General features: G+C 38.9%; 1 protein-coding gene across 1 annotated transcript in view; it reads right to left on the bottom strand.

Moving 5' to 3' along the window:
* Positions 1-15502, bottom strand: part of LOC118804060 (WSC domain-containing protein 1) — a 35106-nt gene that overhangs the window by 1825 nt on the left and 17779 nt on the right. The window contains exons 4-8 of the mRNA XM_036564671.1: positions 12065-12249; positions 5267-5388; positions 4440-4611; positions 2020-2184; positions 47-247 (exon numbers count right to left, since the gene is read on the bottom strand). Of these exons, the coding sequence (XP_036420564.1) occupies positions 47-247; positions 2020-2184; positions 4440-4611; positions 5267-5388; positions 12065-12249 (845 nt within the window). The remainder of the gene's footprint in view (positions 1-46; positions 248-2019; positions 2185-4439; positions 4612-5266; positions 5389-12064; positions 12250-15502) is intronic.

Raw genomic sequence — 15502 nt, 5'->3', positions numbered from 1 at the left:
TTCTCTGCCAGTGACAGAATAAAAGAATGCTGTGTGGTGGCAGTACCTTTGCTCTTCCAGTGCTGGTCAGAGGCATAGCCAAGGTGGCCGGCACATTTGCGATTAAACTCTGCCATGAGAGAGCGGTATGGGTTCCTGACGAGCAAGATGGCTGAGTCATACATCTCTATGTCCCTCTTGCTACTCTCGTGTGTCTTCACACAGATGGTCCGTCCACTTTTCCAGTAATCTTTCTCGCCCTTGAAGCCTGCACAGAAGGAGGGAATGGAATCTTACGATGTGGAGCCAACACCATGTGGCGAGCGCACAGCACCGTGTCGCAATCCAAACACACACATACACTTTGATAAAGCTACACAAATGCAATGGAATGAACCCCCTCCGCACAACCCCCCCCACCCAAGCCCCTTGTCAAGCTAGTGATGGATATTAAAGCAGTGTAGCTGTTCAAGGCAGGTCAAATTCTTTAATGAAAACATACGACTCATTAGAAAGTTTTGATTTAAAAGTATGAAGTTTGGAGAGTGAAAGTGGACTGAAGGTTAGTCTTGCCAACAAAACTGCATATTAAAATGACAAACAGTGAAACCAGGGAGCTGTGCTAAAATAAATAGGAAATTCAAGAGCAAGTGTGAAGAGATGAATAGTGATGAGTCAATTAGCAAAAAATCCATAATGGAGGGCCCACTTCAATGTCAAAGAGACAAAATTCTATATTTGACTGCTCTAATGAATCATAACGTCAGCAGCTCATTTCATTTCTGATTAGTCCGTGGCATGAGGATGTGGTACTGGGCTACTTTTTGCTAGAATGCCTGCTTTAAAACAGTAATGCTCTGTGACAATTACCATAAGATTACTTATAGAAGCCCATTCCCACCACACAGAGGAGGAAAAATTGCCGGTTTTTTCTCTGGAATCAGTATCTCAACATAGCCTTCTCTTTTTCTGGAATCAGTAGCTCAAAATAATGACGTATTTTCTCTAAATAATGACTTAGTATCTCAAAACAATGACTTATCTTCTAACTTATTTTCTAAAATAATTACTTTATATATTACAAGTATTTTCGCAAAATATTTATGTAATATATAAAAATGCTGACTGACTTTCTCAAAATATGAATATGTAGAATCAATGACCTAATAAAGACGTAATATGTTGAAATAACGGCTTACTATGTCAAAATAATGTAATATCTCGTAATAATGACCTATTATCCCCAAGTAATTACTTGCTTTCTTAAAATTTAAAAGCTTATTATTTTAACACAGTATCTTAAATCCTAAGGAAAAAATATTATTTTGAGATACTACATCAACATTTTGAGAAAATGAGTCATTATTTTGAGAGATTAAAGCTGCATGGGATTTGGAGACCTCTTTGGTGGAATTCCCTGAGCAGATGAATCTGATGATGGTCAGCATGCTTAAAGAGTAATCAAAAAGAACTCAGTCAAAACTTGGTGTCTTCTGTGGATGTAAGTGAATTATCTACTATTGTCATCATATTTTCATCAGTATAATGTTGATTTTGCATCTGAGACTTAAACATCGAGCCAGACCTTCTTTCTGAGCCTGTGTGAGAGACTCAACATCTCTGAATTTTGAATGATTATTTCAGGCTTTACAGGGCGTCTCACAGCAGCACACGCACTCCATATTTTAGTGTAATTTTCTCTCAGTAACGCTACATCTTTCAATTTTAACAACACATCCTACATAGTGCAGCTCTAGGTTAATGTTTCAATAAAGTAAGTCATTATTTTGAGATACTGAATCAATATTTTGAAAATATTGAGAAAAAGAAAACCAAAGGCTATTTTTTCTTATCTGTCTGGGCTTTCGTAACTATTCCACAAATCACTCATGGAACAAATTCCTTCTAAGAGATGGGTAATTAGTTTCCTGAGCTTGCAGTATCTGTACAATGTCTAATCCACAATGAAATACAAAAAACAGTAAGAAATTACAATAAAATTAAAGCAGTCTGGGGGAAAAGAAAATATAAATTGTTTACCTCTGTTATAAAGGGTTCCATCAAAGTAGTAGCTCCCTGTGTAATATCCAGTGGCTAGTTCAATTAGGTGCCTCACCCAGGTGTTGCCTGCTCCAGGGAAACTGGATAGCGCCACCAGCCAACTTGACTTCTCTGGCAGAAACTTCCTCTCAGTGCATCTTGAATCTAAAAACATGCATTGGATACAGGATGTGACCAACTGTAGTATTATTTGACTTCAATAAATGAATCCACTCATCCTCCACTTTATCAGAAACTCCTACATTACACTTCCACTCACCGGTCACTTTTGGAGCTTGTAGGCGTACAATTATGTCAACAACATCTGTTGTTGTGCACAACTTGTCAGTCGGCCTCTGCCCCATTTGTAATTGGTCAGTTTCTGACCAGAGGGCTACTGTTGACCATATATTTTGGGTCATGGGCAGTGACACTGATATGGTTGGTGTGGGGTATTTGGTATATTTCAGTGTCACTGCTAGGTTGATAGTGGTCCACTAACCAAAACTATCCAGCTAAGAGTGGCTCTGAGGTCAGAAACTGACCACTGGATGAAGATCTAGTGTAGGGAACTGCATGGAACAAGGACCCACAGTGTCACTCATGTGAAACACCACTCACAGGAAGTACCAAGCTAGAGTGCTAATAGTACTCCCCTTTGGAGAATATTTAGCCTGCTGTGAGTTTGTGAGTGAGTGAGTTACAAGCCAAGTCCATGAGAAGCTTCGTATCTAAAAAGATGAGCTAGGATTAGGTGGATCCACGTGTTTCATTTCAAACTATCTATATTAGATATACAGTATTGAGAGGGGGGTGGTAAAGGTGCCAAAGGTGACCTTTTTGTTCTGTCTCATCCTGCATTATTTCAAAATCAGAAATAATCAAAAGGTTTAGTTCACTTACATGGTCACCAAAAAGTGAACGAGTGCTAGAAAAAAAACATCACGGACCAGCATGGCTGGTCACCAGCAAAACCAGCATATGTTGTACTTTTGGATGCTGGTATGCTGGTCAACAGCAGTGACCAGCTAAACCAGCACCAGACCAGCACTAGACCAACATAAACCAGCCCATTAAAAAATATATATATTTCATATAATGTATATCTGAAATACTTTTCAAACACACTGCAGTCCATGCCAAAATACATTCCAAACTCTAACATGTATTTCAGAACATTTTGCCATATTATTGCATTTTAAAAGTATATTTAACATTGGTCATTTTCATACATCACAAAAATACACTTGATAAATACATTTTGGAATATATTATTTTTCCATATGGGACCTTAGACCAGCATGGAATGCATGCTGATCTGTGCTTTTTTCAGCAAGTCAATGCTAATTGTCAAACAGTGGTGCTAACTAAAAGAGAGAAGCTGGTTATCATTAGCTTAGCTAGCATGATAAGAGCTCTGCTCAGATACAAATTTAGATCATAATGGTTCAAATATGACAGAGTGAAGTTGGGCGACTGTGAATTAAACCTGTTCTGTGGTGTTTGGATCTGGAGCTAGATCAGATAAGTGAACATCAGCTTTGCGAGCAGGCTACAGACTACACACCACAGTACAGGTTTGATTCTGACTAACTCGTGCTCTGTTGAAACAAGTACAGATGATAAACTAATGTCTGAGAAAACAAAAGTCGAGTGTCTGGTGTTGGACTGACAAAGCTGAAACACTATTCTGTGGTTTTCGGGACTGAAGCGTTTTAGATAAGCTAATAATAGCTTAGTTAGCAGGACAAATGTGCCACATAGCACAGCACAGCACAGCCTCCAGCTAACTGACGCTAAAATGATTCACGTTTACAGGATATCTGAGAGCGCAAAGTTGAGTGACTTGTGCTAAAGTGAAAGCAAAATGAATGTGTGCAGCTTATTGCCGTAAGGTCACCATGCTTAGTTTTTCAGAGGTTTTTCCTGGCTTTGATTTTTTCCCCTCTTACTTTTAGCATCACCTATTGGAGAGCTCTAACACCATGGATCAGTGAGCTCCTATGAAATATATAAATGAGTGGAATGTGTTTATTTGGCCTTTCAGACATATGCAATAAAAAAACTGCTATAATTTTTAAATAATGCCATTATTTTTTTAATAACGTGGTATACCTCATTATTATTATTATTATTATTATTATTATTATTATTATGCCAGCACAACCCGAAGATGGGCTACAGTCTCTAATTGCATACCTACAACAGTTGCATGTAAATGAATTGCAGAAAGCTATATAACATATATCCAAAAAAAACTATCAATATGAAAACTGATTCTGCAGGTCTAAGAAATTTTATAAAACATACATTATTTAATGCAATACAAAAAACAGTGCCTTGTGGGGCAAATTCTTCCAACGATGATACTGCAGGCATGTTTGTATGTGAATTTTAAAACCACAGAGTCTGAATCTTACCCTGCACAGGAGTCTGGTACACCTGCAGGAAGTGTGAGCTGGGTTTTGGGGTTGGCAGGCTGCTGTTAACCAGGGCACAGTGTTCTTCTTCCACAGGCTCATGGAGGGAGAACTGTGGAGTGGCATAGCCACAGAAACAGTCTGGTCTGCTCAGCATGGCTAAAGGAAACTCCTAATGAGAGAGAAATTCTACAATTAATGTGTGAGAGAGAAACTGTGCAGAGCCTCCTCAGCTTTCTGTGCTTTGGGTAATATGATTTGCGCTCAGAAGTCAATACTTCATTCTTCCATTTACAGAGACTAAAACTGCATCTACCTTTTTTAATTTAAAGCTACTGCATTTGCAGCTTATATATAATGAAATGTAAATCCTCCGTTCTGTGCATCATTACATCAAAATCTCATCTATTTTTGGATCCCATTAAGTGAAAGCATTTTCAAACGCCGCAATTAGTTTCTCAGTTGACAATCAATTGACCCTGCTGGCAGAGCGTAACAAAGCATGTCTATCTGATGGAGGGGGCTACGATTACACCGCAATCACAGCATTCAAGTAGTGTGCAAGATTGATTATGGCGTGAATTGATTCTCTTAAGGGCCACATTAATGTTTAAACAAGCAGATTGTTTTCAGAAGGCTGCAGCAAAAATCAAACTTTCATCCAGAATACCTAGAGAAGAGCATTAGCCAGAGCACAGAACCCCAGGAGAATGGCCAATCAATGCTAATCTTCCACTGATTTAGGCTGAGAGAAGAAGCAGAGAGTGAGTGGGGATCTGGGGACGTAAAGCAGAGGTTAGAGGAGGGAACAGAAAACAGAGACAGACCTTGTCCATGCAGGCCTCAATGCAGGTATGGGACGTGAGGTTGGGCTGCACCATGTGGACCAGGTCTGCTGCTGTAGTGTTATCGGGTCTCTTGAAGCAGCCACGATAACGTACGTTCCTGTCTGAAGGCGGAAAAGGGCAGCAAAGGTTACTGACTGACTGTAAATATAAGATAAAATAATCAGACACTGATTTGTCAGTTTAGTAACTACTCTCATCATCAGATATAGGTGCACTATGTTGGGTTTCATGCTGATAAATCTTGTAGGTGCACAGTTAAAGAAACTGCTCGGAGAAAAATTCAATTTACACAATTTTCCGCCCAGATGTAGCTGCCAAGCCAAGACGCACTTGATATCTAAACTTTGCTTCTTTAGTTTAGCGTTGGAGCTACGACACTAACGTTGCGAACAAACACTGTCAATAGTGAAATCTTTTCTGGAAATACATCTCCAAAACTTCTCTCAACATGATCAAAGCTCATTCAGGTCTTTATTAAGGTGCTGCAGACTTGGTTATGTGATTTAAGACACAGTATGACCTACCATGAACTACAAAAATGAACAAAACTTCACTGTGCAGACAACTGGGCCAAATTCCGACTCTCATCCATGTACATGCACAGCACACACATTACATTGGTTCTGTTGTTGTTTCTTTTTATTAACAGCTATTAATCTTGAATACTGTAAATAAAGATATTCGTATAGTAGAAATGACAAATCGCAAATCTGGAGTATGCAAATGAAGAGGAGTCAATCTGCGGTGGGGTCAGAATTCGGCACAATATGGCCCTGCTGCGTATACCACATATACCGCGTCCTAAACAGCATCAACACGTCTGTGTGACCTTAAGACCTGGCTGAGGTTTGGGCAGGTTAAAAGAAGTTTTGGGTATGCATTTGGGTACCAACTGATGTGTAGTGTTAGCAATGTGAGCCTCACAGCTCCAGCACTAAGTTAAAGAAGCAAAATTTGTATACTAAACAAGTCTTGGCTGATCAACTGTATCTGGGGTAAGTAAAAAAAAAACTGTCAATTAGATATTTCACCAAACCATTCCTTTAAAGACTACAGCTCATCTATTTAATTTGTGCTAATCATCCTCTAGCCCTTCATCGATAGTTGGTTTTTTGACCACAAGATCGGTTGTTATTTGGACAGTTTGGCTGGCTGATTAACTGAAATCCAGCAGCGTCACTGATATGTTTAAAACCCCAGCAATGCTACATTTTTACCAATGCAAAACACACGTCCATACTACTACCATTTTTCAGGAGATATTTCAGTCCCACCCTTTTTGGATAGCCCCCTATGAATTTATCTATGAATTTTCAAATTCAGTTGATCTCAACTGTGTTAGGGTGGGGGTTAACATTAGAAACAGGGTTAGGTTTAGCACCAGGGTGAGGTAAAGGTTTTGAGTTGAAGTAGAGCTTAAGGTTAGGGTTAGGACCAAGGTGAGGGTTTATGAAAATTAAGGCCATTTAAATTAAATCCCAGATAAGGATCAAGTTTCTGAGGAGATTAAATATAAGATATTGCACTTGCTAAACTAAGGGAAAAGTCAAAAGAAAATGAGAAAAACTGAAAAAAAAGTTTCCAAAACTGGACTTCAAAAATGTATATTAAAAATAGAGAAAATGTGACTTCTAACAACTATGCAAGACCTGGTCACCATCACTGTCCTGGTCACCATCACCAACACTGTCATCATCAGATAAACAGTAGTTAAAGCTTTCATCTTTGAGAGAGAGAAGAAAATCAAGCTCCACTCTTGATTCAGATCTGAAAAAATCCACAGGTGTTTCTGTCCATCCTTCCACTGTGAGAAGACAACTCAACACTATGAGTCTGAAAGGATGCGTAGCTGACAAGAAGCTCTTACTGAGAAAAGAAATAGACAAAAAAAATGTGCAATCAAATAAAGAAGCTGTTGAAGTTCTCAGAAAAATGGACTGACCACCCCAGCGTCCAGAACGCAACATCAGTGAATGTGTTTGAGATTACTGGGATCACATTACGCAAAAAATGTAAGCAACTTCTGTGACTGACCTTTGGGGTTGTGGAAAAACATCCCTGCCAATTTCTTTGAAAAACTGAAAGCACATCTTGTAAAAAGAGTGGAAGCTGATCAAGGCAGAGGGTAAAAATCTGATATATTCAGTTGTTGAGGTGTCTAATGTAATTTTCTGGGTTGTTCCTGATGATAAAAAATGAACTTGTACTTGACGTCCATTTTGACTGGAAATTAAAAAATTAAAGGGAGGTCTCTGACTTTTGCACAGTATTGTACATAAAAACTCATTGTATCACGGCAAGGCTCACAATTCTCTGCAGCCATTTGAATACCTTTGCCTGCAGCCAATATCCAACCTGCATTAACACCAGTACAGCCGAGCCACATCCTCGAGAAGCAAGGGAGAGACTCGGCCATATCCCACACATCTCTAAGAGTGCATGGACTGCGCAATTAAGGCAATTACAAATTCATTAACTACCATGTGTCAGCTTGCCTGTGGGACATGCCATGACACAGTACCCATCAGCACCTCTCTGGAATTAACTAGTGCCATAAAGCCTGCAGGCTTTTGTTTGCCTCTCCAAACAAATGAAGAGGCACTGCGGCCTCTAACGGACAGAACAATGTTTGATCCTCTGAGGGCAAGAAAGATGACACAGCTGCACAAAATCATCAAACACACAGCATTTGAAACGCAGGGTACATGGCAAACGAGGAGCTATGGGGTTTATTTAGCTCAGAGGCTGCAAGGCTAACATCTATAAGCATTCACCATGGTGAGACATCTGTGTGGAGGAATGGATTCAATAAACATCCGCGAGTTTTTTTTTTCTTGAAAGACCTCTTGAAAAGACGAGATTGAATGGCTTTTTCGTAAAACAGCTGAAAAGGCAAACAAACTGGATGAATCAGAGGGCCTGTCTGAAAAATCTGTACTTGGAACATGATTTCAAATATCATTTATTTTCATATCTGCTTTATGTTTGCTTTTTAGCAGATACAAACACAAATGTTTATAAATAACACATAAATTGAATCAGACTTTGCAGTCATGTATTCAAGCAAATAGGACTTTTTTCCAGCGTAATTTGGGTGATTCATTCGAAATAACGAATAACGCTGCCTATTTAGGACATGAAATATGCTTTGGAGGTTTAATGATTGTATCTGCGAGTGCCTGTGAGGGGATGCAGCTGCTGTTGTGTTGGGATAGCTCCAGCTGGCCTGCACCTGCACAAGGATGGAGGGTCAGGGCAGTCTGGGCCAGCAGCATGTGGAGGAGGCTGCTGGACCAGACAGACTCAGACATATGGCTATTCATAGAGCTGGAGCCAGTCTCTAAATCCCCTGCAAGACAAGCTTCAAGGTAAGGACCATATCAGCGCTCCTGCGCATGCGTCTTTGTGCGGCTGTATTCACAGGGCATTTAGGTGTGCATGTGGTTTGGTAGATTATGCATGCTTGTATATGTGTGACTAGAGAAATGATTCAGCATCAGCCTGGCTTGTCAAGTGAAAGTGCATGCCCTCTGGTGTTTATTTTCCAGATCTATTTTTTTCTGCATGTTTGTGTATGACTGGAAAACTAATTCTGCGCCAGACATCTGCCAGATGTTTTCATATATTAAATTCAGCCCTAATGCATGCATGCATGCATGCATGCATACATACATACATACATACATACATACATACATACATTTTATTTTTTACAGAATGGCTTGCTTGAGTTTCATTCCAGAACTCTGCATATCCATTTGTAATCATTTTGGATCTAACAAATTTTTGAAAAGAATAACAGCTGGCCTATAATGAAAAACACCTTGTTATTTCTCTAATAAATGTGTTATTAATCATAATATCTCACTGCATTTCTTGTGTGTGTGAAGCCCGCTCCCAACAATGTATATCATAAAAAAAAGAAACGTGGTATTGAACATGGTCTATAATGCGTTTTGGAATGAAACCCTTCATATATATGCAGTACTGTGTAAAAGTCAGAGACCACCCTCTCATTTATTTCATATCCAGTGAAAACAGATATTAAGCTCGAGTTATTCAATTTCAGTGTCAGGAAAAAAGCAGGGAACATATTTAACACTAGTAAGGCCATTGACATGATTTTGACCGTTTTAATTACATTATTTGTAACACAACAAAGAATAATTTTAAAATTATTAATATAATATATAATATAAGATAATAGACTGAGTTTTGAAAAGAAATGAATAAATCCAAAAGCGCTTGTACTTCAGGTAAATTGCAGGTAGAATGCAAATGAAAACAGAACACAGTGATTTATAAATCTACTTTGTCCTGTATTTGAACAATAACAGTGCAAGAACAAGTTATGTAATGTTGTATCTTATCAACTTAATTGTTTTTTTGTAAATACATGCTCATTTTGAAATTGATGCCTATAACACGTTCCAAAAAGTTGAGACGGTAGCAATTTTAGACTAAAAAACATTAAATGTTCAAATAACATCTTAAACAGGAGATGCAATCATGCTTGAGTATAAAAGGATCATTCAGGAAAGGCCGAGTCAGGACAATTTAAAAATGGATCAGCAAAATCCAACAGTTTAAAAATAACATTCCTCAATCAGGGACTGCAATGATTTTAGGTATTTCACTCTCTGTTGTACATAATATCATAAGATTCACAGAACCTGAGAAATCTCTGTGCATAAAGGACAAGGCTAAAAACCATAAATAAATGCCCATGACCTTCGACCCCTCAGACGGCACTGCATTAAAAACCAGGATGCGTGTGTGATAGGGATGACCACATGGGCCCAGGAATGCTTTGACAAACTGTTGTCAATAAACACCATTTGGTATTGCATCCACAAATGCAAGTTTAGACTGTACTATGCACAGCAGAAGTCATTTATCAACAGTGTTCAGAAATGCTGCCGACTTCTCTGGGCTTCGGGCTTGGAAACATGTTTTGTGGCCTGCTGAGTCAACCTTTCAGATTGCTTATGGATGTAATGAACGTATTGCTCTCAGGGCCAAAGAAAAAAAATGGATCTTCAAGATTGTTACTAGCATAAAAAGACCAAAAAACAGCATCTGTCATGAAGGGGATGTAATTAGTAGGTAACATCTGTCTGTTGTCTTGACCTTTTCAGTAGTGTTTGGGGTCATTATCTTGCTGAATATTTTGAGCTCCAGTTTTGAAAACTCTTGTTTTTCCTCATTTTACTTAATCCACTTGCATAAAGAAGGAGAATCTTATTATCTTATCTAATCTCCTCAGCTATATCTCCTTTAGCCATTTTAGTTGCACAAGAGAAAAACTTGAATGCAGCTAAGCTAAGTTTGAGAAATTGCTTCTGTGAATGTTTGAAGGGGACCATAATGTTGGTGACGCCTTTGGGAACAGATTTGGGAGGACACAGTTATAAGCAGCTGGTTTTAAGATTGGAAGGACAGAAGAGGCAGGAGAGTGCACAAATAGACATATTCAGTGTAATGGCAATGATTTGTTGGTAATGTAGATGTAAGACACACAGCTTGATAGACAGCCATGCATATACTTTGTTCTCCACATACAGTACCCTCCACAAATATTGGCACCCCTGGTAAACATGAGCAAAACAAGCTATAAAAACATTCCTTATCGCTGATCCTTTTATTCTTTCATTCTAAATATTAACAAAAATCTCATCTTTCGTATCAGGAAATAACTTTTTTTTTTTTCTCAAATCTGTGTGTGCCACAATTGTTGGCACAAATTCATTGAATACATTGTGCAGCCTCCCTTTGCAAAGATAACAGCTCTGAGTTTTCTCCTAGACTGCTTAATGACACTGGAGAACACATGGCAAGAGATCTGAGACCATTCCTCCATACAGAACCCTTCTAGATGCTTCAGATTCTGAGGTCCACACTGTGGACTCTCCTCTTCAGCTCATCCCACAAGTTTTCTATGGCGTTTAGGTCAGATGGCAAAATCTTAATTCTGTGGTCAGTAAACCATTTATGTGATGACTTTGAGACGTGCTTTGGATCACTGTCCTGCTAGAAGACCTAAACTATGGCACAGTTTAAGCTTCCTGGCTGAGGCACTCAGGTTTTATTTTCATTTCTGCTGGTACTTGAGGGAGTCTGTGATATCATGTAACTGAACAAGTTGGGCAGCGCCTTTGGAAGAAAAACAGCCCCATGACATCACAGATCATCACTATACTTCACAGAAGGGGGTTAAGTTCATTTCTGCATTCTTTTCTTCTTTCTGCATCACTGTGTGTGGGGTTAGTATAGGCATATGTACTCTTCCCAGCAGATTCCTAACATCTCCAGTTGTTTTAAACCTCTTAATAATTCCCTCGATAGTGGAAAAGGGTATTTCCAATGTGGAATATGGAAATATTTTTTTCATGACAAGATTTAGTTTTTGGTTTCAGTAATTACACTTTAAATAAAGATGAGACTTTCTGTTAATATTGTGTATAAAAGATCAAAATAGTAAGTAATTAAGAATATTTTTACAGCTCATTTTGCTCATGATTACCAGGGGTGCCAATATTTGTGGAGGGCATTGTAGTGTTTTTTTATAGAAGTTTTATTCTTAGTTTTATATGGCGTCTTTTTGGAATCTTTGAAAGCCTGTGTGTAGTTTGCATCTAAGTCCATTGTTTATTGTTTGGCCTTTTTTGAAAACCACTATAATTGTTAGTGACAAGTCTGGAGTGCTCATCTTATTGGTGCACCAGCTGTTCCACAGCTTTCAGAACAATGAATAGAGAACCCATTCTGAGTACTCACATCTCCTCTGGCCAGGAAGAACCTCCTCCACCTTGAAGACAGACAGACGGGCCACACCCCCACAGACAGAGCCCTTCTCTCCCTTGCAGTCCAAATTACACTCTTCTTCCTTCATCCGTGCACTGGTGATGCGGTTGCCACAGTAACACTCGGACCCGTACTCCAGCCCAGCATACTGGTACCCACTGCAGGAATGAACAGTGGCCAAATGAGATTTCGCTCATTCAAGTGTTTGCCAGTACTGAGATGGAGCTAAAGAGCTAAATAGGGCCTGGTTTGCTATTGCTTTTAGTGCTTATAAAATGTTACTGGTGAAAGCCGGCCAACAAGCGGCTGAGCAAATTTCCAGCCATATTCTTTCTATGACTAGTGAGACAGAAAAAAAGACAGTTGTAAGCAAAAGTTTGGTCACCCCCGCTGAAAGGACATTATGTTGATTTTCTAAGATTTTCTAAAGAAGTTAAAACATTCTCAGTATGAAACAGACTAAACTAAAATATGACATTTCTGTCATTTTTAATGGACAATTATTATTTATATGCATAAAATGTGGTGTGTGCGCAAGTTTGGACATCCTATTAACTTACCGAGTGAAAATTTGTGATCTTAAACATGCAAGAAAATCTATGAATCCTTCTGACTTCAACAAATTCTGTAAAGAACAGTGGGGAAAAAAGCCTAAATAGAGAACAAAGATTGTTGGCTGCCATACAGAGCCAAAAGGCTTAATAGTAAGTACTGATTGGAAGGGTGTCCAAACTTATGCCCATGCCACATTTATTATTGTTCCATGCTGATTTCACTTGGAAAATTAATAAAATGTATAATTTCACCAGGGGTGTCCAAGCATTTACATACAACTGTAACTCTAAGTATTTACTGAATAATAAGCCTTATAATTAAAGAGGAATTGCACCAAAAAGTTCTGTATAATCCAAATGTTGAAATGAAAATAAAAGCCATGCTTTAATAAAAGTCTAACACCACAGTTAACAATTCTCTATTTTCTATAGGTATTCCCCTTTAATAGCTGAATAATAAGACAGAAGTTTAGGGGTTTAACATGACAAATCTGGCTCTTAGAGTTTAAACTGCTTCCATTTAAAAATAACATCAACTGCTTAGTAAGTACTACATTATACTAAAAATGTAACGTTATTCACTGTTCACATTTCCTATATATGCCACAACAGCTATTCATTCTCCTTGGATCAGTGTGAAAACAGACTTCTGAACTAATGGCTTCCGATAGAAAAATTAAAAATGGCAAAACAGAAATCCATCCTTTAGCATCAACGTGTATCATGGCTTAGCTCAAGCTGATTAGTGATGTGGTGTTATAGCCAGGAGCCTCCCTTTCTCTCTCCATCCCAGCCTAAGGGGTTAACAGTTGGTTACTGGCCAGCTTGCTGCACCAAACATCTGCCTGGCCCTCTTGCTGGCCTGCAGCGCTGGACTAAGCCACTTTGTAGCGGCAGCTCTCTGCAGGGTGCCTCTGCAGGCCGCCTGGCCAGCTTCACTATGGCAGCCAGTATTTTCTGGCAAACTCTGCACACATTATCAACTTATACACGTCAAGCTCCAAGTCCATGACGCACGCTAGTGACACTTGTAGGCGAAGTTATATGATGACTCCCTGCCAGCAGTAACCCCCCCGAATCCCAGCCCACCCCCGTCTTGTCTTGTCCCGTCTGACCTACAATGATGCGCGCTGAAAGTGCAAAAGCTCCAGAGTGATTGCATTTTGAGCGAGCTGCTGAAAGGCTCAGTTGGCATTAGACTGAGCACCTCTGCTAACTGTTTTCCCGATGCCCCTGTTCGATATGTGGCATCGACACATTGCTATGGCAACCTAAACGGAGCCTTTCCCACTGTTATTTCTGTGAATTAATGGCTGTGCCTGAGCACACAGCTCAAAGCAAAGCCACTGAGCTAAACGCTACCTGTGCAATCAAAAGAGGCTCTGGCTTTTTTCCTCACTGCCCTCTTAGCTGCTAAAGCCACACATGCTCACTAGCTAGCCGCTAAAGCAGGAGCAAAGAGGGAGACTTGTCCTTAAACGACCATACGAGTAAGGCCCGTTTTTAAGGATATCCATCTATCAAGTCTTTCTGACAAACACCTTTAGAAGATGAGAAGATCCTCTGAGAACATTTGACTGAAGTCAACAGTTTCAAAATGATCTTGTCAGTCAATGTCACAATATTATTGAAAAAATAAAAAATAAATAAATGTATACAAACACAAATGTGGTACTGAAAGACTGGAATTATATCACCAGTGACTTCTAAAGGCTCAAATATAGTTTATTCTATTTTCTTAAAACTATGTTCTGAATTATTAAACTAACTTGTTGGCTTTATTTAAAATGTTGTATGCGAATATCTGGGCACCCCTGGTCAAATGACATGCTTTACTGATTCTCTAAGTGAAAATATCCACTAGAAAGAACACACTTCTGCACATTTTAATCCACAATTATTATTTATTTGCTAAACTTAACACATTAGGAAAAAAACATAAAACGTGTCCTGTGCAAAAGTTATATGTTAAAATCAGTAAATAAACAGAAAGTGTGCTTTAAAATTTGCAGAAAAAAACTGCCATATTATAGTTTGTTCCCTATAGAGGATGTGTTAACTTATTTTCACTTAAAAATGTTTAAATAATAAAAATAATATTTATATAATAATTTGACCAGGCGTGTTAAAACGTTTGCACACTACTGTATATAGAAACTGATTGCCTACAGGCCATATTTTCATTATAAGCGCACATTACGTAATTATGTAAAAAAGCACAGTTAAGTCAAAGCAATTGGACTCGTAAACAACCTCCTGACCGGTCAGCCTAAAAGACACAAGCTTAGACATTCTAGAGAGGGTTTATTTTTCCTCTCTCTCTCTCTTTGAACCCCATTAAAGGCTGAAACTAGAGCACAGAATCTCAACAGAAGCACCGACTGGCACATATTGCTCATAATTACATAAAACTCACTGTGTTCACTTTAAAATCGATGTCATTCAATCATCAGCAGTTTGTGCCAGCAACTTCAAAGTGAGTTCCCATAAAATCTGGTCTAATACTGATATGGCTTATTAGCTGGCAAATACTGAGCTTCTTAATGTGCCAAAGTATTCCTCTGTATGAAAAAAAAATATATAAATAAAAGCAGAAAATACCATGTTACATAGCTCTAACCTCAACTGCACTTTCTCAGTGGCTGCTCCATGCTGGAAGCGTCAGCATAAGTGAAGTCAGCCCAAATCAAAATGCAAATAGCAATCCATGTTTTCCACTCAACTACTTAAATCACCCCAAAAGACTGCAAATGTCACCCATGTTATTAAATAAGCTGCGACACATTGCGGGTTAATTAAAGGGGGCAACACTCCTTCACCCAATTTCTCTGGTGGTCAATTAACTCCAGGCCGAGGA

This window comes from Colossoma macropomum, unplaced genomic scaffold (assembly GCF_904425465.1).
Source record: "Colossoma macropomum unplaced genomic scaffold, Colossoma_macropomum, whole genome shotgun sequence".
Classification (NCBI taxonomy): domain Eukaryota; kingdom Metazoa; phylum Chordata; class Actinopteri; order Characiformes; family Serrasalmidae; genus Colossoma; species Colossoma macropomum.
Note: the sequence above shows the minus strand (reverse complement) of the source record. Positions and strands in the feature narration are given on the sequence as shown.